This window comes from Lemur catta, chromosome 11, assembly GCF_020740605.2.
Source record: "Lemur catta isolate mLemCat1 chromosome 11, mLemCat1.pri, whole genome shotgun sequence".
NCBI classification, from domain to species: domain Eukaryota; kingdom Metazoa; phylum Chordata; class Mammalia; order Primates; family Lemuridae; genus Lemur; species Lemur catta.
The window spans coordinates 4,296,008-4,319,653 of record NC_059138.1 but is presented as its reverse complement, the minus strand read 5'-3'; the positions used below and the strand labels follow the sequence as shown (position 1 = coordinate 4,319,653).

At 35.8% G+C, this 23,646-nt stretch overlaps 1 protein-coding gene across 10 annotated transcripts in view; it reads right to left on the bottom strand.

Annotated features, from left to right (window-relative positions):
• Positions 1-23,646, bottom strand: part of KMT2C (lysine methyltransferase 2C) — a 252,561-nt gene that overhangs the window by 94,199 nt on the left and 134,716 nt on the right. For all 10 annotated transcript variants that reach the window (XM_045564894.1, XM_045564886.1, XM_045564890.1 and 7 more), the window contains exons 9-14: positions 22,294-22,408; positions 13,144-13,313; positions 12,516-12,667; positions 11,340-11,450; positions 10,521-10,598; positions 8,660-9,381 (exon numbers count right to left, since the gene is read on the bottom strand). In XM_045564894.1, coding sequence (XP_045420850.1) covers positions 8,660-9,381; positions 10,521-10,598; positions 11,340-11,450; positions 12,516-12,667; positions 13,144-13,313; positions 22,294-22,408 — 1,348 coding nt within the window. The remainder of the gene's footprint in view (positions 1-8,659; positions 9,382-10,520; positions 10,599-11,339; positions 11,451-12,515; positions 12,668-13,143; positions 13,314-22,293; positions 22,409-23,646) is intronic.

Here is a 23,646-nt window from a genome sequence, read left to right as displayed (position 1 = left end):
GAGGCCTGTCCGTAGCACTCCAAAGGAACCATCATCTCCCTTACCATACACTCAGTATCTTCTCATTGCATCACCATTTGAGGTATTTCATTGTTCATAATTTTGTTTAGTGGTAGGGAATGGGGGCAAGAGATACCTAAATTTAGTTATCTATTTCCACTGGTTGTTTTCTGGATATTTGGCTAGCATGTATCTTAAATTCCTTTTGGTAGTTCATTTAATGTTATTGTCAGTAGACAGTTCTCAAAGCATACCATAAAGTCATATTCTAAGACAAAAATTATACTGAATAATTTTATTTCAGAAATAACAATTTTCTGGTGATTATGTATTATTCATAATTTAAAAGCTAGCTTTGATGCCAAAAGCATATCTCATTTCAAAAAGCATTTACATTTCATATAACATGGATGAACCAAATGAAGGGCTTTATAGATCAAGAATGTTTGGATGCCTTTTCAGGGACAATTAGAAAACCACTCAACTGCTATGAAGAACTTACATAATAAAAGCTTGGATAATTACATTATGAATTTTAATAAGTATATTATCATAAGATATTGGAAAATAGATTATGTGCAATTTTATAGGAATGAAGAAAATTATGATTATACTTAGATATTTTGACAAAAAAGAAATTACTTAATATATACTTTAGACCTTAAAACTAAAATACAGCTGTAATTATCAGAGTTGTTATAAATTATCCTACAGGTCTCTGCTTTGATCCAAAAGAACTTACACAAACCATTCAGAAAAGGTTAGCTGCCCCTGTAACAGATGTGCTCTCTTCCAACAACCCTACTGGAGCACTATCACACTATCTTACCTGTTGCCATTGCACTGTAAGTGTGATAAGAAGAGACCATGTCCCTTTTTCTTCACTGCTACATTACGCACACTGTTTAGCACTTACTGAACATCTATTTTTTCCACCAAGCATGTTTTTTTGCATGCATGCACGAGTTCACCGATAAATACTGTACATGACATGAAATACACTAATCCCCCCAGTTACAGCCTAGAATCTTGGATTTCCTTACCTATAAAAAAATTGATCCAATGCACTATTACTTTCAAATTATTTACAAACTGAATTAAAAGCAAACGAGTTAAAAATGTAACATCAGTAAATTGTAATGAGAGCTAAAAAGAACCAACTTGCTATCAAATCCTACAGAAACTTAAAGAACATTACACCTAGCAAAGACTGAATTAGAACCCTAAAATAATTATTTAATCTCAAAATTGTTTAAAGCTGGTATTAAGCTTCTTTCTGCTTTGAGGCCAACTTCTCAGGTAAACTTATCAACCTAGTAAGTTATACAGGTGTTAAAAGGACTGTGGGGTAGGGAAGTGGGAACCATAATGGCAGATGGAGGATAGGCTATTGGGGCAACTTTCTATGAAAAGTCAAATCCAATGTCACTATTACAGCCCAAGAGTAATTCCAGTTTTAAAAGCAGGACTTTACTCTGCATGGGGAATCTTCTTAAAATAAACATTTTGTTTATTTAGTTTGTTTTTATTTTTAAAATAAAAAAAAGTTAAAGTGGGGACTGACAGTCTGCTTAAGGAACGGGTCCCGGGTTATGGTGATATTCCTAGTCTGGGAGCTAAACTGTCTACATGGCAAGGGCTTAATCCTGAATTCTTCTAGAAAGCATGCTACAGCTGGCAAGCCTTGCATTGCCTGTTCCTTCCAGCGTCCTCTGCCTTCCTGCAGTTTCCCGTGGTCTCCTCGACTGCAGCACAAATCACAGATACTGTATTTAATGGGCAGTAGACTAGTTCTAAAAGCATGTGCAACCACTACGTGGCTTTGAAATGGGGAAAACTACTACATACTGTATTTACTGTAACCAGTGCCTGACATGGTCAAGACTCAAAGTTATCTTCATTGGTACATTTCAGTACAAAAAGTTATTAGCCAATCTGTTTGGTTTTAGGCCCACCACTCCAGAACTACATTTAATACACAATCATTATATCCTTCTCAAGTCTTCATTTTAACTTCATTATTCTCAGAATATCTGCACTGTTCTGCAAGAGAAAGTAAGAAGTGGTATATGCTATATGTCAAGTACTTTACACGTGTTACCATTAAATTCTAAGAACATCCACATGATGTAATTTTATAGATGAAAAAATTAAAGGCCAACTTCACAAAGTAACATGCTCAGTGTCACAGAATAATGGAAAGATAATGGTTTGAATCTAAGCAACTATGCTATGAAAATTCACGCTGAAATTTTTTTCATCTTTCCAAGTATCAATTAATTTTAGTAAAAAATGGGTATAAACAATACAAAAGTCACTTTTTAAAAAGGCAGCATAGTATTTAAACTAGAATATATGTTGAAATCAGTATTAGCATCTTTTATTCTCCGTAAAGAATAGGAAATAGATGTTTATTTACTAACAAAACCTTCTTTAATGGGTTCTAAGACAAAGTATCCGATGTGTAGGTTTTACCTTTTGGGTATCAAAGAATGGACAATTAAAACTCTCCAGGGTAGTTTTCTTTTCGTTTAAAGAAATATACATTTCTTACAGAAATGCATGATGTCACTGTGTATACATTATATAAAGCAACGTTTCAAAATTCACTTATGTTAATTGAAAGCTAGGTATGAAATAATCAAATTTATTTGAATTAAAATCTAGCTATGAAACACCTTACCAAGAACTGAATCTCTCCTTATTCAGAAAGTATGATTACAGATCTAGTTTTTTATTTTAAAAACAAAAACTAAATAAAACCCAAAAAACTAATGCTTCTTGCTAGGAGGTTTGCATTTACAAACCAGAAATGGTGTATATTATTTTAAAAAGAGAAAGGAAAAACCTTGTAATTGTTCAAACTACAATCCTCCACACAGCTTATCATTCTGGAGGTCTGTTTTTTCTCTTACAAGAATACATTATGAAAGTGATACATTAATTTGAAACACTTCATTTAAAATGCTATTGCAGTAGGCAACTATGTTATAACATTCCATGGTTCATAATAAAATTACTCAAATTGATGAAAAAATAAGAAATTGAGTTTACAAAGTTATGGGAAAGTGGTCATGATCTTCTGAAGTCCTCTCTTTGGACACCTACTCTATCAAACAAATTTCACCTTCTCTACGAGAACTCCTCAATAGAGTTTAGTCTTAGAACTTACGGAAATTCCTAAGCTTTTCACATACATGATGTTAATAATAAGAAGTGGTAGAGGCTGGGCGCGGTGGCTCCCGCACTCTGGGAGGCCAAGGCAGGAGGAAAGCTCAAGGTCAGGAGTTTGAGATCAGCCTGAGAAAGAGCGAGACCCCGTCTCTACTAAAAAATAGAAAGAAATTAGCCGACAACTAAAAATATATAGGTGGCGCATGCCTGTAGTCCCAGCTACTCGGGAGGCTGAGGCAGGAGGATTGCTTAAGCCCAGGAGTTTGAGGTTGCTGTGAGCTACGCTGACGCCACAGCACTCTAGCCAGGGCAAAAAGGTGAGACTGTGTCTCTTAAAAAAAAAAAAAAAAAGACAAGACATTTTAGAGAAGTAAAACTCAAAAATGACAACTTATAATTTGTCTAAAATATTGTACCTATGTTTTCTTTTATGAAATTTTCTTGAAATATTTACTGCAAATATTTCATTGAATGTTTAATACTTTAGTACCACCATGAAAGCAATCAGCACATGTAAATGTCTGAACTAGATCAATAATGTGATTACATTAAATATCTTCCCATAAAATGTGATGATAAATGATACAAGATGTGTTATAAAATTACAAGATATATTACAAATAATACAAGATGACCTAAGATTTCTATTATCTCAGAATTTCCAAATGAGAATGGATAAATACAACTGCGGAATAAGAGAAATAGAATGACGACACAAATAAATAAAAACAAATGATATGACTTACTATGATAACTTAAAACTTTCTGCCCCATTTTCCACCACTTGTTAAGAGCATTTCCTGCACTATTATGTCTAATACATAAAATCAAGTAGCACATTTCTGTAATTCAGGACTCCACTTTCAGGGTTATAAGTCAAAGAAGATCCTCAGAGGTTGTGTTTTAATTGGTCTAGGGTGGAGCCATTATACTGATGTTGTAAAAACTCCCCAGGAGATTATAATAGGTGGTAGGTTCAATAAACATTTTGTTTTTGTTTGTTTTTTTAAAGAGACAGGGTCTCACTCTGGTTGCCCAGGCTGGAGTGCAGCCGTTCACTGCAGAGTTCACTGCAGCCTTGCTCTTGGGGCTCAAGCCATCCCCTCCCGCCTCAGCCTGCCCAGTCATTGGGACTACAGATGCATGCCACCACACAGCTAATAACCACTTGACTAAACCCAAGTCCCAAAGTAGATATACCTATAAAAATACTGAAAAAATAAAATACAAAAATATTTATAAATTCATAACATCAGTAAAAAAATGAGAAAATACAACTGGTTCATTAGGACAATTTGCTGTCTGTTAACTTGTCCCACCAATTTCTTTCTCTACTGCCTATCATGTCTAATTTTTCCTCCATATCTTTGTGCAATACTGTATCTAAAATGGGCAAGAAAACAAAAAGAACCTTATTCTATTCAAAATCATCAGAAAAATTTGTCACGGTTCTTGTAGTAAGGTTCTGAAGCATACATTTGAGATATATTTGAAACATACCATGAAGAAAATTGACTTTTTATTTCTCACTAAATAACATCTAAAATTTTCCACATAAAAGGCACAATATAAACCACTAAACTTTAATTATTAACCTTCTGTAAAGGAAAAATAATTCTGTATGGTTTGCCATTTGATAACAGACTCCTAATACCTGAAATACAAGTTGCAGGGTCCTCATGTCCCAGATTCAGAAAACCCCCTATATTGGGCTATATATCGGAGTCGTATGTTGATAACTTAATATACATTGAAAATGGGCAGAGTGATTTGTTGCTACAATAAATGTTTAGTAGTTCTGTTTTAACATGTGCCCTATGAGCAAGAGAAAGTAGAATATTTCTACTTCAGCCCTTAAAAATAGTGAAAGCATAGCAACATTCTTAGCTTGTCAATCTCAAAGTTGTTTCATATTTCTTGTAATTTCTTTTTTTTATTTCTTGTAATTTCAACAATTTTAGAACTGTTTTCATATTTCTCAAAATGCTTTGCCTTCCACTGTCCAATAAGTTAACCACTAGTATAGGACTACTGAGCACTTGTGATATAGCTAGTCCAAATTGAGATGTGTTTTAAGTAAAAAGTATCTTGTTTACTTTAATACTGATTAAATGAGGAAATATTTTGATTATATCAGATTAAGTAAAATATATTAAAATTTATCTCACCTGTTTCTTTCTTTTCTTTTTTTTTTTTTTCTTTTTTTTTTGAGACAGAGTCTCCCCTCTGCTGCCTAGAGTGCCGTGGCATCAGCCTAGCTCACAGCAACCTCAAACTCCTGGGCTCAAGCGAATCCTCCTGCCTCAGCCTCCCGAGTAGCTGGGACTACAGGCATGCACCACCATGCCCGGCTAATTTTTTCTGTATATATTTTTAGTTGTCCATATAATTTCTTTCTATTTTTAGTAGAGACGGGGTCTCGCTCTTGCTCAGGCTGGTCTCGAACCCCTGAGCTCAAACGATCCACCTGCCTCAGCCTCCCAGAGTGCTAGGATTACAGGCGCCTGGCCTCACCTCTTTCATTTTAAGTGTGACTACTGGAAACTTTAAAGTTGCAAATGCGGTCTGCATTATATAATATTATATTTATATTAGACAGCACTGGCTTCCCTTTTACTGGCTAACCTACACTTGCAGGTAACATTCTATAATCCAATCAATAGCTATCACATCAAGCTTTAAATCTTTCGGCTTCTGTTTATTTCTAATTATTCATTTAATCTTGAAGTGAACTCCTACAGAAACTCTTATAACACCAGAAAATCATCAAGATAAACAAAAATCTGACCACAGAATTTAACAAATTAAATCTACAGTTCTTTGGCTAGAATGCTATTCACCATACTTGTAAAGACCAAAGAACTGGTAACATTCAATAAAATATAGAAATACCAGTGATGTTATCAAAAAATAGCTGAAAACCAAAGAATCTTGCTTATGTCACTCACAATCATTGTCATGAAAATCATCCTGTTTTATAGGCAGTTACCACTACCAAGAACAGGTAAAAGAAACACTAAATAAAACTAATAGTAGGCCGGGCGTGGTGGCTCATGCCTGTAATCCTAGCACTCTGGGAGGCCGAGGCGGGTGGATCGCTCAAGGTCAGGAGTTCGAGACCAGCCTGAGCGAGACTCCGTCTCTACTAAAAATAGAAATAAAAATTATCTGGACAACTAAAAATATATATAGAAAAAATTAGCCGGGCATGGTGGTGCATGCCTGTAGTCCCAGCTACTCGGGAGGCTGAGGCAGGAGGATTGCTTAAGCCCGGGCAACAAAGCGAGACTCTGTCTCAAAAAAAAAAAAAAACTAATAGTATAACAAAGACATGCCTGGTATCAAAGAAATTCATGTAACACAGTAACAAACTGGAGTATTTCTAACATAAGGATATACACACTCCTGTTATGTATAAAATATTCCCTGGGGAGAAGGGAAGGAAGAAAACTAAAAATAAAATAAAACTTTCCCTGGAAGTTATGGTCACAGTGCCTCACCAAAGAGGAGCTTTTTTGTCCTATTTAATTCATACCTCCACAGTATTATTGGCAAGGCATGAATCACCAAGTGAAATTTGCTACAAAACTAAAACCAACACTAGAAGACTAAAAAGCTGAAGGGAGGAATAATACGGCCTACAAACTGCTTATGAGATTAGCAGCAAATGATGAAGCAGAAGCAGGAGACTGGCAGCTAAATAAAAAGTAGAATATTACCAAATTTGGGAATTGGAAGAAAATAACAGCAAAAGCAACAGCAAATATTAGGATATCGTTCATTTAAGATGGTATGAGCCTAGAAGAAAAAAATACGTATACACACACATTATCCTGGAACATAAACTCAACAGGAAAATAGTCCTAATATATTGAATCTGAATCTGGTTTCAGTTGGAATAAAAGCCTCCAAATAAGGAATAAAATTTAACATGAATATTTATGATGCAGTATATTTAAAGAATGTAGAATATCTGAACCAAAAGTAAATCTGAGATTCAAATTTCCATTGCTGACGTATTTTCACAGTCAGAACTACATAAATATTATATAACTACTCAAAACAAACAAACAAACAAAAAGGACTTAACTGAGGAGAACTGGAATGGAAAGGAAACTCTTGGTAGAGCACAAATAAATATCAAGGAAAATACTCAGAAAAAAGCATACATAAGGGTGTTTTAGTTTACTGCATATGTCCTCACCGCAGAAAAATGGCTAAATCCCAAGTGACAACTACTTTTCCTTTGTCTTAGAGGATAAAATATATCCAGGTTTCATTTAGAAGGGACTAATTTTTACATTAAAATAAAGTTAGATTTCTTAAAACTGGCCTTATAATTCCAAAATTAGATGATCAAGATCAAGATATTTCTTAACAAAACAAACATTAATCACTGGAAACAATTTTAATCACGAGATTTAAAACTCCAAATTACTATTGAGGCTAAATAACACTTGTCAACTGTTTGATATCTTGCCATTTTTAAAAACACTTTGTAAAGTAGTAATTTTGTAAAACAATTAATTCTTAGCTACTTCGCTGGGTGCAGTGACTCACACCTATAATCCCAACACTTTAGGAAGCCAAGGGAAGAGTATCACTTGAAGCCAGGAGTTCAAAATCAGCCTGGGCAACATAGCAAGACCCTATCTCTTAAAATACACACACACACACACACAAATATAAATAAATATGTCTGCCTGGAGTCAACCTGGAGCCCACTACCTGGGAGGCTGAGGCAAGAGAATTGCCCAGCAGCTGGAGGTTGCAGTGAGCTATGATAGCATCACTGCACTCCAGCCTGGGCAACAGAGCATGATCTTGTCTCCCAAACAATAAAAAGAAAAAAGAAACAAAACTCATCTTTAAAAACTAGAATACACACTACTCAAAATAATCACAGGAAGAAAGATTTCCCTTTACTTACTGAAGATCAATAATAGTACAAGATTTTTTTTTTTTTTTTTTTTTTTTTTTTTTTTGGTCCATGAAACTATTGCAAGAAGTCCTACTTGGGGGGGGGGGGGGGGGAGATCCCCTTCATAAATGTTGATATTTCTGTGGTTAAAAATATACACAATGGATAATATCAATAGGCAAATATATTAGAGGGGAATAATAAATCTTAGTTACTATATACCCAAAACTTTGCTGGGTTGGTTTTTTTTTTTTTTAAGACTATTGTTACTGTGGCACAGAACTAAAACATTTTTTAAAGTGCTTTCTATTACAAATCGTATCAGTAGATAGAATTTTTGTCCCAACTAATTTGAAATTACAAGTAAGATCACTTCAAGTTTAACAAATGACATTCTTCATTAACAGTATTTTTAAATGCATGGCCAAAACACCAGTCAACATTATATCTAAGTTCCATCTGAGAACAGAAAAAGTTGCTGTCCAAACCAAAGCTACACATACGCCTTATTTTATATAGCTGTTCCAGCATCTTTTCTGTCAGTACCATTAAAAATCACCCTACCTGTTTGGACCGTGGTCTACCAGGAGAAAATTTTCTTTTGGTAATAGCTGGTTTACCCATGCCAATTTTTGGAGTGACTGAGATGTATGTTGTTGGCAGGATGTTTCCAGCAGACGAACTGAGAGCTGAAGGGTAACTGTGCAGCATTTCATGTGAAGGTAAGTCTGAGGACAGTGTAGGAGAGGAAGACACATTTGCCTTGTTTATGTCTGCTGATGATGAAAATGATGACTCTGACTCAGATGATAATTTTGTAGATTTGTCTCCTTGACATGAACCATCTTTCACACAACTCTCAACTGCCGGAGTCATTTCAAAGTCCATAAACCCAGCAGGAAATTCAGAATGTTCTTTCTTTTCCATTTCTTCTTGTATCCTTTCTATAAGCAACTGTTTCTTAGAACATAATGAAGTCCTTTCCTCATGTGGGGAAACTAAGGTTTCTGGTGGAGCAACAGTAACAGATTCAATGGTTAATTTTGGACGCCGTGATTCTTCTTTAGATACCATTGTTCTAGTTTCCTCTAACAACTGCAGCTCCTCTTGCTGCAAAATGATCTGGTGTGTAATGACTTCAATGTTTTCTGTCACTTCCATTTTGTCTTCATTTTGATCTTCATCGCAAGTATGCATCACTTTAGAAGACATTTCCATTTTTTCGCTATTAACTTCATGAGAAATCTGATTTTCCAATTCAGAATTCATTTTATTTGAGGATGATTCTATAAAATTCAGAATATTTATGTTAATGTACATACAAATTTAAAAATTTCTAACTAGGGATAGGTATAAGACATTTGGTAAAACCATGACTTAAATCAGAAGATACTCATTTAAAAAAGGTAATCATTAAGTTAATACATATGATTTACGGGTTAGAATCAGTAACAGACCATAAAACCTTATGAAAACATGGTTTTAATAGGATATGATGTTTCACAACATAAGTCTTACAAGTTGATTGAAAATTATGTGGGTTAAGTTATAATACTCACTTTACGGCTAGGAAAATGAAGATAAGTGATGTTATGTGAGCTGCTCAAGTTAAGAAGTGAGTATTCCTCTAGAATGTAAAGATACTTTCCAATAGCAGACACCCAGGTATAAGAAAACTGCTGTAGACTCAAGTAATGGGCACAGATAGGAAAGATTTACTAACCACCAAGACTTATCTTGCTTAGCTGTACCTGCCAACCCACCCAACACATTTTTTGGATATAACTCTTCTTCTTCTTCATTATCTGCAACCTAAGAGACCAATCTTAGCGAGTCCATCAGAAATATATATAGTCACTGACTGGTAAATTTTATCTAGTGTGTTAAACTTTTAACCCAATCTTACTTAAGAGTAAAGTTAGAGGTCCAACTGACATGAGCCATAAGTGGTTGCATAAAATAGGACCATTAAAGACAAAAAGGCACTTATTCCAAATGCCCTCAAGGTAATACATTAATAAAGACACTGATTTCCTCAATTATTATTTACCAATCAGTGACTAAAATTTATCTGTGTTCCAGTATCAAAATGAAATCTCATTTTTCGTTCCTACTCTACTGAAAGAATACAGTTGAGAATAAAAGAAAAACACCAAAGAACAGATCTGACAGTACTAGAGATTTTTATACACAAAAATCCTTTCTAGAGAAACTAACCTCCTTTAGATCCACTGCTTATTCTTTTCAAGGAAAAAATTACCTAACTAAAAGATCTAGTTACTGCAATGTGTATAACTGCAAAATGTCTTGGGGATAATTTATTTGAAAAGTTAATTTAATGGACAGTGACTTGAATCTGCATAGCAACCATAAAGGCATTATCTTGTGACTCAGTCAAATTAGACAATATGAACACACTGCTTACCAGAAATGAGAAGACCATCTGTGTCAAGACTTTCTGGTGGATTACTCTTCTGCTGCTCTTCAGTGTGGACTTCAACTTCTATGAATAACACATTTATGGAATGTCTAGCAAGGAGTCAAAATTTCTCTAACACTGCTTTTCTTCACTTTACGTCATTATGAATTACAACTTTTAATGAGAGTTATTATATGTGAACTTAGTGAATTTCAAAATATCTCAGTGTCTTTTCATGTACACACTCAAACAATATAACATACAACTTTATACACACTACCAAAGGCTTTTGGATGAGTCTGTGATTATAGTAGTTTGCCCCCAACATAGTCTCTCATTAATTCCAGGTCTTCAAATACAGTAATAGCTATTATCAATATGTATTGCAAAAAGCTTAATTGAAATATCATCGAAATAACTGGAGTTACCCTCAAAAGGACCACTGAGACAATCTAACAAAATAAATTTTTCATTATCTCAGCATGAAACATTTCACAATCAGCAAGAGCTCTAGTTAGCAATTTCAAGTATAACCAAAGCAAGAAAAATACAAATTGCTTTTTAATGAAAATCACTTGATCCCTAAACAAAGTACGCACTTATGATTAAGTCTAGATAACAGGTGAACTACAAATATACGCATGCCATTTCTCCTATTAATTTCTGCCTAAGATCATCTTGCTTAAGAAGTTATTCTCTTAACAATTTCCTAAGTGCCTATATGTTGGCTAACTTTTACGTAGGGTACTCAAGTTTTAGCCAATATTCATATATTCATCATATATACACATATATACACATTTTCTATTATACAAACATTCTTACCATCTGGAACAATTCCAGGTGTGGACTCCTGACCACTGACATCTTTATTAACGGCTTGCTCCAAAAAGAACATCTGGTCTTCAGGTCCTTCAACCTCCATCTCATTGTTATCTGAACAGAAAATTATTTATTCTTTAGCTCAAATTGAGTTTTTCAGTTTTGTTAATTAAGTCAACAATTATGGCTTTGTTCTCATGAGGGTAAATTATCACCAAAAATGCTAGAAGTTTTTCTTCAGATTTTTCTCTTTTGAACCAAATATATACTTACTTACATTTTTAAAAACATGAAAATTGTAATACATTAAAAGGATATTTCACAACTGTATACTGATGGCATCCTGGAAACGAAAGGTTAGTAATTAAGACACTTCTATTTAAATCCCTTACAGATGATAAAATAGAACTTTTGTAAAAGTTGCCACTCATATTGATGAAAATGAAAAACAATCTGGTAAGCAGGACTTTTTTCTTTACCTTTTAAGAATTTTGCCACTATGTTTATAACAGCAGGATACTATTAAAAATCTTTCATACCTGAATAAAATCTTGGGTTCAAGAGGTGAAAATTAACATTTAAGAAGGATGTTACATAACTAAAACTTGTTTTGAGCAAAATAACCCAGATTATTTTGAACGAACTAGGTCACACGTCCAAAAGTGAGGGAACTTCCAATGTTGGTCTAAAGAATACAAATGATAGCCTGAGCAACACAGCAAGACCCAGGCCCTACACAAAATTAAAAAATTAGCCAGGCACGGTGGTGCGTGCCTATAGCCCCAGATACTTGGGAAGCTGAGGCAGGAGGAGGATCACTTGAGCCCAGGAGTTGGAGCCTTCAGTGAGCTATGATCATGCCACTGCATGCCAGCTGGGGTGACAGAATGCTGAACACTATCTCTTCAGAAAGCATACACGCTCACATGCACACACACACACAAATGAAAAGCAAATTAGACATGGAATTCAAATAATTAAGAGGATTATCATGAAGAAGCTATATTAGATTTTAGCCATCAGATTCAGAGATGACCAAGAAAACAAGTTACATTTAAAGGCTGAGAAATTGAGAATAAACTGGAAACTGATATACAGTATTCCCTCATTCTGATAAAAGTAACATACTGGTGACAGGTTGGCACAGCATTATAAAAAAATAAATATTCTCAAGTTTACCTGTAGTGAGTTCAGCCATCTCCACTTCATCACCTGGCTGTAATGGATCCATCTCAGCTTCTAAGTGTTTACAATACATGCAGATATACTCTTCTTTGAGCTGAGAATCCAGTTCATGATCTGTTGGTTTGTCACATTCTAAGTGAACCCATCTGCAGTGATAAGTATATTTAAATAAAAATTTCTGAAGTTTACGTTAATATCTAGGAAAAGGGGAGGCAACTGGTGAAAAGCCAGATATGAGAAGGGTTAATTAAGAATGAGAGAAGAAAGATTATAGGGGTATGTAACTGCAAAGGTTTTTAAAAAGGAGCTGGCATTTGTGGATGTCATTAGAGGTGCTGATATATTTTTACTCCCGCATTTTTAAGATATTTCCTCTTTACTTTTCCCTCTTAGTGCTCATTTCTGGTCTGGTATTATCTTTTGCCCATTTACTTCTTCATGCCTTTGAAACTCACAAAAACATAACTTAATTCCATCTTTAACAGCACTCAGTACTGAAGGGAATACTGAAGTGATAAAAGCTTAGAAGCTCAAAGATATATGGTAGACCAAATGATCACATGGATAAAAGAATCAATAAAACAAGTAAATGGAAGTAAATGGAATAACTATATTTTCTTACCTTTTGCACATATTACAATGAAGCATGTCTTTCTGCAATTCTGGATGATAGCACTTCCCACAGAAAGGACATAAGTTATTCTGTTGTTGGTAACAATTGTCACATATCAGGCAATTGTGGTGCCACTGTGAACTAGACCGTGTGCCACACTCTACACATATTCTGCAATTCTAAACACCAGGAAAAATAAAAACAAAAATAGTTTGTAAATACCATTCTGCTGTAAACCTTTTTAAAATCAATGAATCATTAGAGGATTATACATTAAGCTTTCATTTTCCCAACACCAATTTATACTTTTGAAAAAGCAGTTAGTTTTGGATGTCTGATGTGACCTCACAAAATCTGCACAAAAACCTGCAGGAGAATGTAAAAAGGGACAGGGACGTGTAGGAAAACATAAATGTGAAAGAAAGAAAACCAAGAACACAGCAACCCAAACTTCAAAACAGAACCATTCCGGTATCAGGAAGTAAGTTTTGTGGAGTAAGTCTACTCAACCCACTACTGCAGAAAGCAAAATGGTGCTATTACAGTATTCCGCTCGCTTCACGGTAGATTAGGAACTACAAACAAGGACTCTCGCTAAATAGCATGACCCACTCCACGTAAATTGGTGTTTGAAAATAATCAGTCCACATCAAAATCCAATGATGGCTCCTCATGTTTTCATAATAAAGAGCGGCTCTATCCTTACCAAAGTAGAACTGTTTATGAAGTATAATAAAAGACCAGCCAAATCCTCTTCTGTGGTTATGAGCTAGTCAGCCTTAAAATCCTGGGCACAAGACCAGTAAGTTGTGGGGCTCTCATTACTCACCTCTACTTTCCAAACTAAAACACGAATAAGAAGTAACTATCATTTTGAGCTGTTGGGTTGATATAAAAGGGATGCTCACTCAAAAAGATAAACTAGCAGGAACCACAGATCTGCTAGTTTTACAGATTAAAAATGAATGCACTTAACAATACTGATACAAAAATCTTCAATAAAATATCAAACAGATTCTAATACCACATTAAGAAAATAACAGCTGGGTGCAGTAGCTCACACCTATAATCATGGCACTCTGGGAGGCCGAGGCTGGAAGATTGCTTGAGCTCAGGAATCGGAGACCAGCCTAAGCAAGAAAGAGACCCTATCTCTACCAAAAACAGAAAAAATTAGCAGGACATGGTGGTTATGCGCCTGTAGTCCCAGCTACTCAGGAGGCTGAGGAAAGAGGATCAATTGAACCCAGGAGTTTGAGGTTGCAGTGAGCTATGATGATGCCACTGTACTCGAGCCTAGGCAACAGAGTGAGACTCTGTCTCAAAATAATAGTAATAATAATAAACTATGTCCAGGTGGGGTTTATACAAGAAATGCAAGGAGGTTAAATATTTAAATATCTATTTATAAAGTTTAACATACAAATAGATCTGATGGGAAAAATATTTCAGTAGATGCTTAAAAAAGTCTTTGGAAAAAAATCGAAACCCATTCCTAATTAAAAAAAAAAAAAACTTTTGAGAAAAATAAAAATGGATAGGTATGCCCTAATGTAATCAACAAAAATACTTCGATTCTAAAGGCTGTTAAACATATGATTGTATGAGGAAACCCTAGATGCATTGTGTTCCTACTAAGGCCAGGAACAAAGCAAGAGCGCCTACTATTCTCCACTATTTTAACATGGTTCTAGAGCCAATGTAAACACTGAAACGAAAACACAGGCTAGAAACTACGAAAAGAAATAAAACTATTTGTTAAATGACAAGATAGTATTGGAAAATCCTAGAAAACTGATCATAAATTCAATTAAAAAATTTAACAAAGTAGTAGGACATAAAATTAGTGTGCAAAAGTCAATAGAATTCACATATAAATAACCAGTTAAAGAATATAGTGAATGAGAAAGCCCCATTTTAACAGCAACAAAATAAATATTTAAGAGTAAGCTTAACAAATGTTCAAAATCTATATGAAGAAATTTATAAAACACCCAAAAGACACAAAACTAGACCTGACAAAAGACACCCCTTATTCTTGCTTAGGACACGTTTGACATTATCATGAAGATGCCAATTCTCCCTAAATCAATTAATACATTTAATATGATCCCAATGAAAATTCCAATGAGGTTTGTAATGGAGCTAGATAAATTGATTCTAAGTTCCTATGGAAAAACAGAATAGCTAGGAAACATGTGAAAAGGAAAAGCTCTGAAGGGGACTGACATCACCAGATACTACAAAGCCTCTGTAATTAAAATACAGTATGGCATTGGTGCACAAATAGGTAGATCAGTGGAATAGAAGAAAAGTTCCAGATATAAAACCAACCTAATCTAACACTCTTAGTATATAATCTCAAGTCACTGGGGTAAAAAGACAGTCTTTGTACTGAACAGTTTTTGAAAAAGTGAATGGCCAATTGGAAAAAAATACTCACACCATACACAAACATCAACTCCAAATGGATTAGAGATCTAAATGTAAAAAATAAAACAATGCAAATCCTAAAGAATGTATGAACTGCTCTATAACCTCATTGTAGGAAAAGGCTTTCTAAATATGACTCAAAAATCCAGAAGAAATAGAAGACTGATAAATCTGACTACATAAAAATAAACTTTAGGCCGGGCGCGGTGGCTCATGCCTGTAATCCTAGCACTCTGGGAGGCCGAGGCGGGTGGATCGCTCGAGATCAGGAGTTCGAGACCAGCCTTTGCAAGAGCGAGACCCCGTCTCTACTAAAAATAGAAAGAAATTATCTGGCCAACTAAAATATATACATAGAAAAAATTAGCCGGGCATGGTGGCGCATGCTTGTAGTCCCAGCTACTCGGGAGGCTGAGGCAGTAGGATCGTTTAAGCCCAGGAGTTTGAGGTTGCTGTGAGCTAGGCTGATGCCATGGTACTCACTCTAGCCCGGGCAAAAGAGCGAGACTCTGTCTCAAAAAAATAAATAAATAAATAAATAAACTTTTGCATGGCAAAAAAATAACAGCAGCAAAGTACAAAAGACAAACTGAAAGAAAATATTTGCATGGTAACACACCTAGGCCTTATAAAGAATTTTTAAATCGGAGAAAGTATACCAAAATCTTCAGTAACAGGCCAAACATATGAAAAGACAATTCACAAGAAGAAAAACTGACCCTTAAACGTGAAAAAATGATCAATTTCACTCACAAGAGAAATAAAAATTAAAACTACATTCAGATCCCATTTTTCACCCATAACATATACAAACATTCAAAAGGTGAACAAGACTTCCTTGGCAAAGATAGGAAAAGAAGTTCTTTCATACATTACTGGCAGCAATGCAGAGTGCCACAAGCCCCATCAAAGGGAACTTGACATCTAATAAAACTATGTTTTGCAAATGTAATACAAAATACTGCAAACTACCTATATATCCATAGGATATTGGTTGAATAAACTATAGCACAGATACACAATGGAGTATTAGGCAGCTGTTTAAAAGGAGAATGTGAAGATCTCTATGAACTGATACAAAGTGATTTCCAGGTTGCATTACATGAAAAAAGAAATATGCAAAAGTCCATATATATACAGAACACTACCTTCATTTCAACGAAGTAAAAGAGAGCACAAATATATCTGCTTATTCTCAGGGGGGAAAATTACAGAAAGAATAAACCAGAGAAAATGAAGTTAGTTACTTCCAAGAGGTGTAAGTGATAAACAGGAGGAGTGACAATTCTCTAAGTAGAACTTTTTGTAGAACTTTTTATACAACTTTGACTTTTGAAAGTATGTTAGTATCCTACATGGAAAGAAAAGGAAATAAAACCTATTACTAATAGCCAGCTGAAGGAGATTTGCTGTTTGGATTTAGCAGCTGAATAAATGTGCTGATGCTGGAACCCAGGATTTTTATCATAGGAGAGCAGACATACAGGAATGGGAGAAGGCAAAGAACTCAGTCGGGAGAGATCGGAAGTGGAGGTACTGGTATAAATACATTATTTCTAAATTATGTGTGTGTGTGTGTCTGTGTATACACATATATACATACACACACAAGCACATGGATATTAATGTGTACGTGCAAGTATTTGTATATATGTGCATATGTAGGTGTACATACATGCCTGTATTTCCTAGCCCTGTGTGCTGAAAGGGTGAGAAGCAAACACCCTCCAGTAGCAATGAGTCCACCTAGCACCCATTCCCTACTAAAGGAGCCTGGCTACATACTGAAAGTAGATTTCAGGGCAGGGGTAGGAGGTATAAGATGAGCTTAGAACATCTCGTTATACCAAAAAAAAAAAAAAAAGAGGGGTTAAAATAAATGGTAAGGGAATGACACAAGGACATAGGAGCCAGCTTAAAGGAGCAAATGATGGAAAATATGGGACAATTTGAGCACAAAAATAATTAGGTAATAAATTATAAATTATTGAAATAGGAATTCGTGAGTCAGTATCAATAATAAATAAGTTTAACATGTGGAAGAAGGGAGAGTTGCTGCTTACAACAGAAAGCAGAGGGCTGACTGGTAAGTGTGGGGGGTGCTAGAGTTGGCAGTGTATCATTTGGCAACCAACAGGTCACAACGGCATCAGGCAATGGTTTCTAAAATCTATGGGGAAATTTTGAGGAGGTGCAGGGTATCTTCATGGTCATAAAGTATCTCCTCACATGCTGTTTTATTAGATACAAGGGAGGGGAAAAAAAGTTAAACAGCCTGACCAGGTGATTCCTATGAGGGCAGATGAGCACTGCGTGCACCCAGCTGTGATACCCTGAGAACACATCTTCACATGAGGTATGCAGTATTCTGGCCAATAATGCATAACTCTCAATCTAACCATAAGGGAATACTAGACAAATATAAAATGAGGAAAATTCTATTTGGAAAAACAAAAAACGGGTTTATGGGGAAGAATTCTATTCTTCAAAAATATCAGCGTCAAAAAGACAAAGAAGAGCTCAGGAAATCTTCCAAATTAACGGAGGTTTGCAATTCCAATACTTAAGGAAAACAAGGTAAGAGGATCACTTGAGGCCAGGAGTTCAAAAAAGCCTCGGCAAACCAGTGAGACCTTGTCTCCTATTTAAAAAAAAAAAAAAAAAAAAAAAGGCAGAAGAGACATGACAACTAAATGCAATATCTACTCCTAGGTCAGATCCCAGCGGGAGGCGGGGGGGGGGCAGTTTGCTATGTGGGACATTAGATAAAGAGACATAATGGAATATGGAGAGCAGATGAGATGAAAATATGTATTGGCGTAAATTTATGTAGCTGATAATAGTACTGTAACTATGTTAGAATATCCCTACTATTGGGAAATAACACTGAAATATTGAGGGGTGAGGGGGGCACAGTGTAACATGCCCTCCTAGGATCAGGGTGAGGAGGGGGACAGACTGACAGAGACAGACACCCACACACAGAAGGAAAAATGCATGCACAACGATAATGGAAGGCTAACAATAGATGGATCTAAGTAAATGGCATATGGGTATTATTTTTATTTTTTCCAACTTTTAAAAGTTGAACAGTTTCCAAACAAAAACATTTTTAAAATGTATAATATACCAACAAAGAGGCACGAGGGAGGGGAGGGAAAAGAAATCTACCTGACAGTGACTGACATACAACAAAGATCCTGAAAGATCACCCTCACTCCAGCTCCACTAGACTCACGCCCTCTTAGGGCACACCTAATTGCCCAGCAACTCCAGCCTCCACCACAGTGAGGACCACACACAGTAAGCCCTCAAATGTTAGATAAATGAACAAATTATGACTAAAGACTACAGAGAACTATGGAAGAATTTAACAGCAGATGAAGAGGATCATTGTTCAAACTGTTCAGAGGATAAAGCTTCCTATGAGTAACAACACGATGACTGGGTATTTACTCTGCATTAGGCACCATCCTGGGCACGTTGCAACGCTTGGTCAAATCCAACAACCCTGTGAGGTAACTGCTATTAACATTCTATACACTGACTTAAGGAAGTCAAATAACTAGCCATAGATCATGGATGTGGTAACTGAAAAGGCTGGAATTTGATTCCACAGCCCTATTTTAACAACCATACTATAGTGCCTCCAAACAGAAAAGATTAAGTATGCATTAGTAGTCTAAGAAGCATATATAATCCTGTCACTCCTAAAAAGAATAGATTATTAGAGAGCAAATTAGTAAGAGAGCAGACAAAAGCGAAGTCAGAACAAGTTAAGACACCCAGAATTTGCTAAAAATTCTACAAGATAATGAAAAATGTAACTAAGAAAATAATGAATTAGAAGCAGGAAACAAATATTAAATTTTTTAAAAAGCAAATAAAGTAAAAACCGAAAAAACACCACTTTTGCAGACCTCGAAGTGAGCCTGACTAGAGACTGAGGGAGCTCAACGAGCCCCAGGCAAAGCTGATTGCTGTAGAACCACTATCAGACACACCCTGGAAGCAAACCAAGTAAAGATTCCAAAGTTCTCAAGCAGAAAAAAGAATTATGATGAAGTAAACTTTTTTAAAAAAGACTTTTCTTCTATGATGCCCAAAACTGGGAAAGCTCTGAAAAAAATGTTTTCAGAGTATTAAAAAGAAAAAGTTGTAATACAAAACATCATACCAAACCAAGTACTTGTGGTGGTCTGACAGGAACAGTCTCTTTTAGATATGTAGGATTTCAGAAAATTGACCATTTAAAAAAAAAGAAAATTTTTTTTTAAGACTAAGCAAGTGCAGTAGTGAGAAGGGGGAAAGAGTAAAAGGAGTTCAATCTGTAACTGACTCTGAACAATCTAATGAGATAACTCACTACCCTCGGACCAGCAGACAATTCTTTTTTAAAGGACATAACCAAGACTTCAAAAGGTTGAGGGTGAAGTTGGAATTAGCAGAGGAAACATTTTTTTGCAATGAAAAAGTGACAAGGTTTACCGTCTGGGTTGATTTAATCAAGTCAAAGAGGAAAAAGCAGAAGCAAAAACTTTACTTTTGATGGGGAGTAGAAAAGAAAATTTCTATTTTTCAACACCATTTACAGTCATAAAAGATTCTGAATTGCAAATCATTGCAGGCAGTAAAAGGACCAGAAAAAGAAAATTAAAAGAACAATTTTGCCTTGAAATAGCCAAGCATTTCAATTACCATCATCAGTCTAAATAGTTAGCTGTATCTATTAAGCCTTTCAAAAGACATTTAAAACAACACACAAGATTCTAAAATAAAAAGATGTGAAAACAATAACATCCAACTGGTAAACACACACCTGTATGTGGCCATAGTGCCACACAAAGCAAAATATCTTGTGCCCTTCCACAAGTCATTAGACCACATAAAGAATAATTTTATACTTATAAAAAGCACAACTTATTAACACTGACCAGACCTACTTGCTAAATGACAGCCACGAAATGTTTTGTTAAAAAAATAATAGGAGAAACGATAGAACAATTTTAGTGGTCAATTTTATCAATTTGTTGAAGCAACTAGTCAGAAAATAAGGTAAAAGGACTTCATCTAACTAAATTAATAAGCATGTGCTACACCTTTAAAAAGTCACTTTCAAGTATCAAAGCATTTGTTAAAATATCTTACACTGGTTAAATTCCAATTAAATGCAATTAAAGCAGAAATTAGCATGCTTCAGCACAACTTTTAAAAAGCTATTAGGTCAGGTATATACATATATGAAATTTCAGTAAATTTGGCTGCAGCCACAGATATAATCAAAGGTGATTTTATAATGTTAAATATTATTTTTCCTTAGGAAAGGCAAAAAAAAACGAATTACAAACTCAACTTCACATTCCAGAAAAGTAAAAAGGTAAATAGAGGCATGAGTGAATATAAAAATATAAATAAATACACACATCTGTCAAACAGCAGGACTTTTTCCTTAGCCAGAAAACCAAGAGAGAACTAGTAAGAACCTCCTCATTCAGCCAGGGAAGGAACCTGAGAAAGCAGGCCCGTGGTCCTCACAGTTCTTCAGCCCTCAAGCCCCACCTCCCAGGCAGCCAAACCTGAGCACAGTTACCCAGAGGCTCTTAGCTCCCCAGGTGAGAAGGTTCCCTCCCCGCCATCCCCTCCACCTGGCCACTGCCTAATAGAACTCGTTGAGGACAGCCTGAGAACCTGGTGAACTCTGCTTCCAGTGCCAGGTGCCAATACTCACTGGCAGGGATGGAGTGTAGGTATGCCCTGCGACCTGCAGCTCTGCCCACGTTGCCCTCCTTTCCAGGGCCCTCCCCCTCCTCACTTGAAAAGCCATTTGAAATGCACTTGAAAAGGTAGTTCCAAGGAACTGCTGCCAGGCCAAAAAAAGAGTATATAGTATACAATGGCATTTATATAAAATTCTAGAAAGTGAACACTGATCAAGACAATCGCTGGGCCTCTCCCTCCTGCAGGCCACCACACCCTTCCTAGCTCCAGGAAAAACCCCACTCCTAGTGACCCCAGCAGCCCAGGAAGCCTAAGCTTGGAAGCCACCTAAAACACCTTGGATTCCAGAGACTGTCTCTACCAACCCCCACCCACCTCCACCTCCACCCCACCCCCCTCCCCTCTGAATACCACACCCTGGATGGGAAGAAGCCCAGTTAGTTAACAAGTTTGTAACAGCTTTTTTTTTAATAATAGCCTGAAATTGCAAACAACCCAAATATTCACCAACAGGTGATTCAATAAACAAATTGTGGTATCTTCACCACTCTGTAATAAAAAAGGAATCACTATTGATCTGTGCAACAATATGGATGAATCTTCAAAATAATTAGGTCAAATTAAAGCCATCAGGCCAAAAAAAGAGTATATACTATACAATGGCATTTATACAAAATTCTAGAAAGTGAACACTAATCTATAGTGAGAGAAAGCAAACTGGGAAGACAGAAGGGTTTGAACAGCCAGGAAGAAGGGAATGCCAGGAGGCACTAGGAAACTTTTGGGGGTCATGACTATGGTTCATTATCTTGAAAATGATGGTGGTTTCATGGGTATATACATTATCAAATAACAGACTGTTAATTGTGCAGTTTACTGTATGTCAATTAATAAAGCTGTTTTGTAAAGAGTTGATGGTAATGTATAGATTTGAATAGGTATCCGATTTATCTGCTCTCTATATAAAACATACAAAGGATATTTTTCTTAAAAAAATAAACAACTTACTTTGCATTTCCAGCCATTGGTTGGTACTGATTTCATAACTGGTTGAAGACAAAAAGTATGATACCCTTTGTCACACGTATCACACACTAGCATCTTGCTATCTTCTCCCGATTGTCTAAAAAATAAGATAGCATTAATGATGCCTTATCTTTAAACTTATGTTTTGTAACATAAGTAGTCATGAAAATAATCAGTCCTGGGAACTGCACAGCTCATAAATCCCTCAGTATGCTTTATCTGCACAGATGATAGAGGCAACCCCCTACAGCGGGTCCCTGAAGGACTATCCCCACTCGGTGCTCACCTATGGTTAATTTGCTTTAGTCATTTTAGGATTCCTGCAAAGGAGGAGGGGTTAAAGGCAAGATAAATAACCTCTGATCTTTACTTTCTAAACATTTGATACCCATGCTGTTGAGGGGAAGGAACTGTAACTGCTAGGTGACACTGTGTGGAAAGGAACAGATCTTGGCATGGTGAACTCGAAAGATGTCATATAATGTAAAGAGGATCAGATTTGGCACCACAACTGTATTTGTATTCAGACTGCGGTTTTCTAGCCATGCCACTCTTAACAACTTAGATTTTAGCTCTCTGAGTTTCAGGTATAAAACGGGAATAATAATCAAAGATTACTGTGAGAATTGAATATAAACTAAGCTCAAGAGCTTACAATGTCCATTAAGCAATAAGTACTAAAAAATATGTATTTTAAAATAACTTTGTCATAATTATTAAAAATTAAAGGTGAAAACCTAAAACCTTTCTCTAAACATTCTCCTGCCCCCAAAGATTGGGCCTCTGACGTACAACAAATCAATCTCTGCCTTGATTTGTGCCTATTAATCACTCTCAGAAACTAAGAATTTAATTTGAGAGGAGGGGGAAAGAAAAAATGGGGAATGCAAGAAGAGTTGAGAGAGGAACCTCTGAATAAAACCTGGGGCTAAACAGAAGTAAACAGGAAAATGGGTCAATTGGCCTCCAGTTAGTTATTCAGTTCAACAAACTCTTCAAATCAAGTTGCATATTTTCCCTCTTCAGCTACATGGAAAGATCTTGGAGGACAAGCACGCTTTCTTTAAGTTCTCTTATTCCTTCCCAAGAAACTGAGAGCAGATACACTATATCAAATAAATGTTTACTGATATTTTATCTAATTTTTACCAAAATATGAAGGTACATGGTCCTATTTATTCCACATAACTCTAGGCATAATTCCTGCTGGTTACAAAAATTCTAACTTGTAAACAATTGGAAGATTGCTGAAGACATTTCTAACCTTCCCAAATTATTAGGCTAATTAGAATCCTGGGGGAGGCTAAATCACTGAAAAGATCAAAGAAATGACCA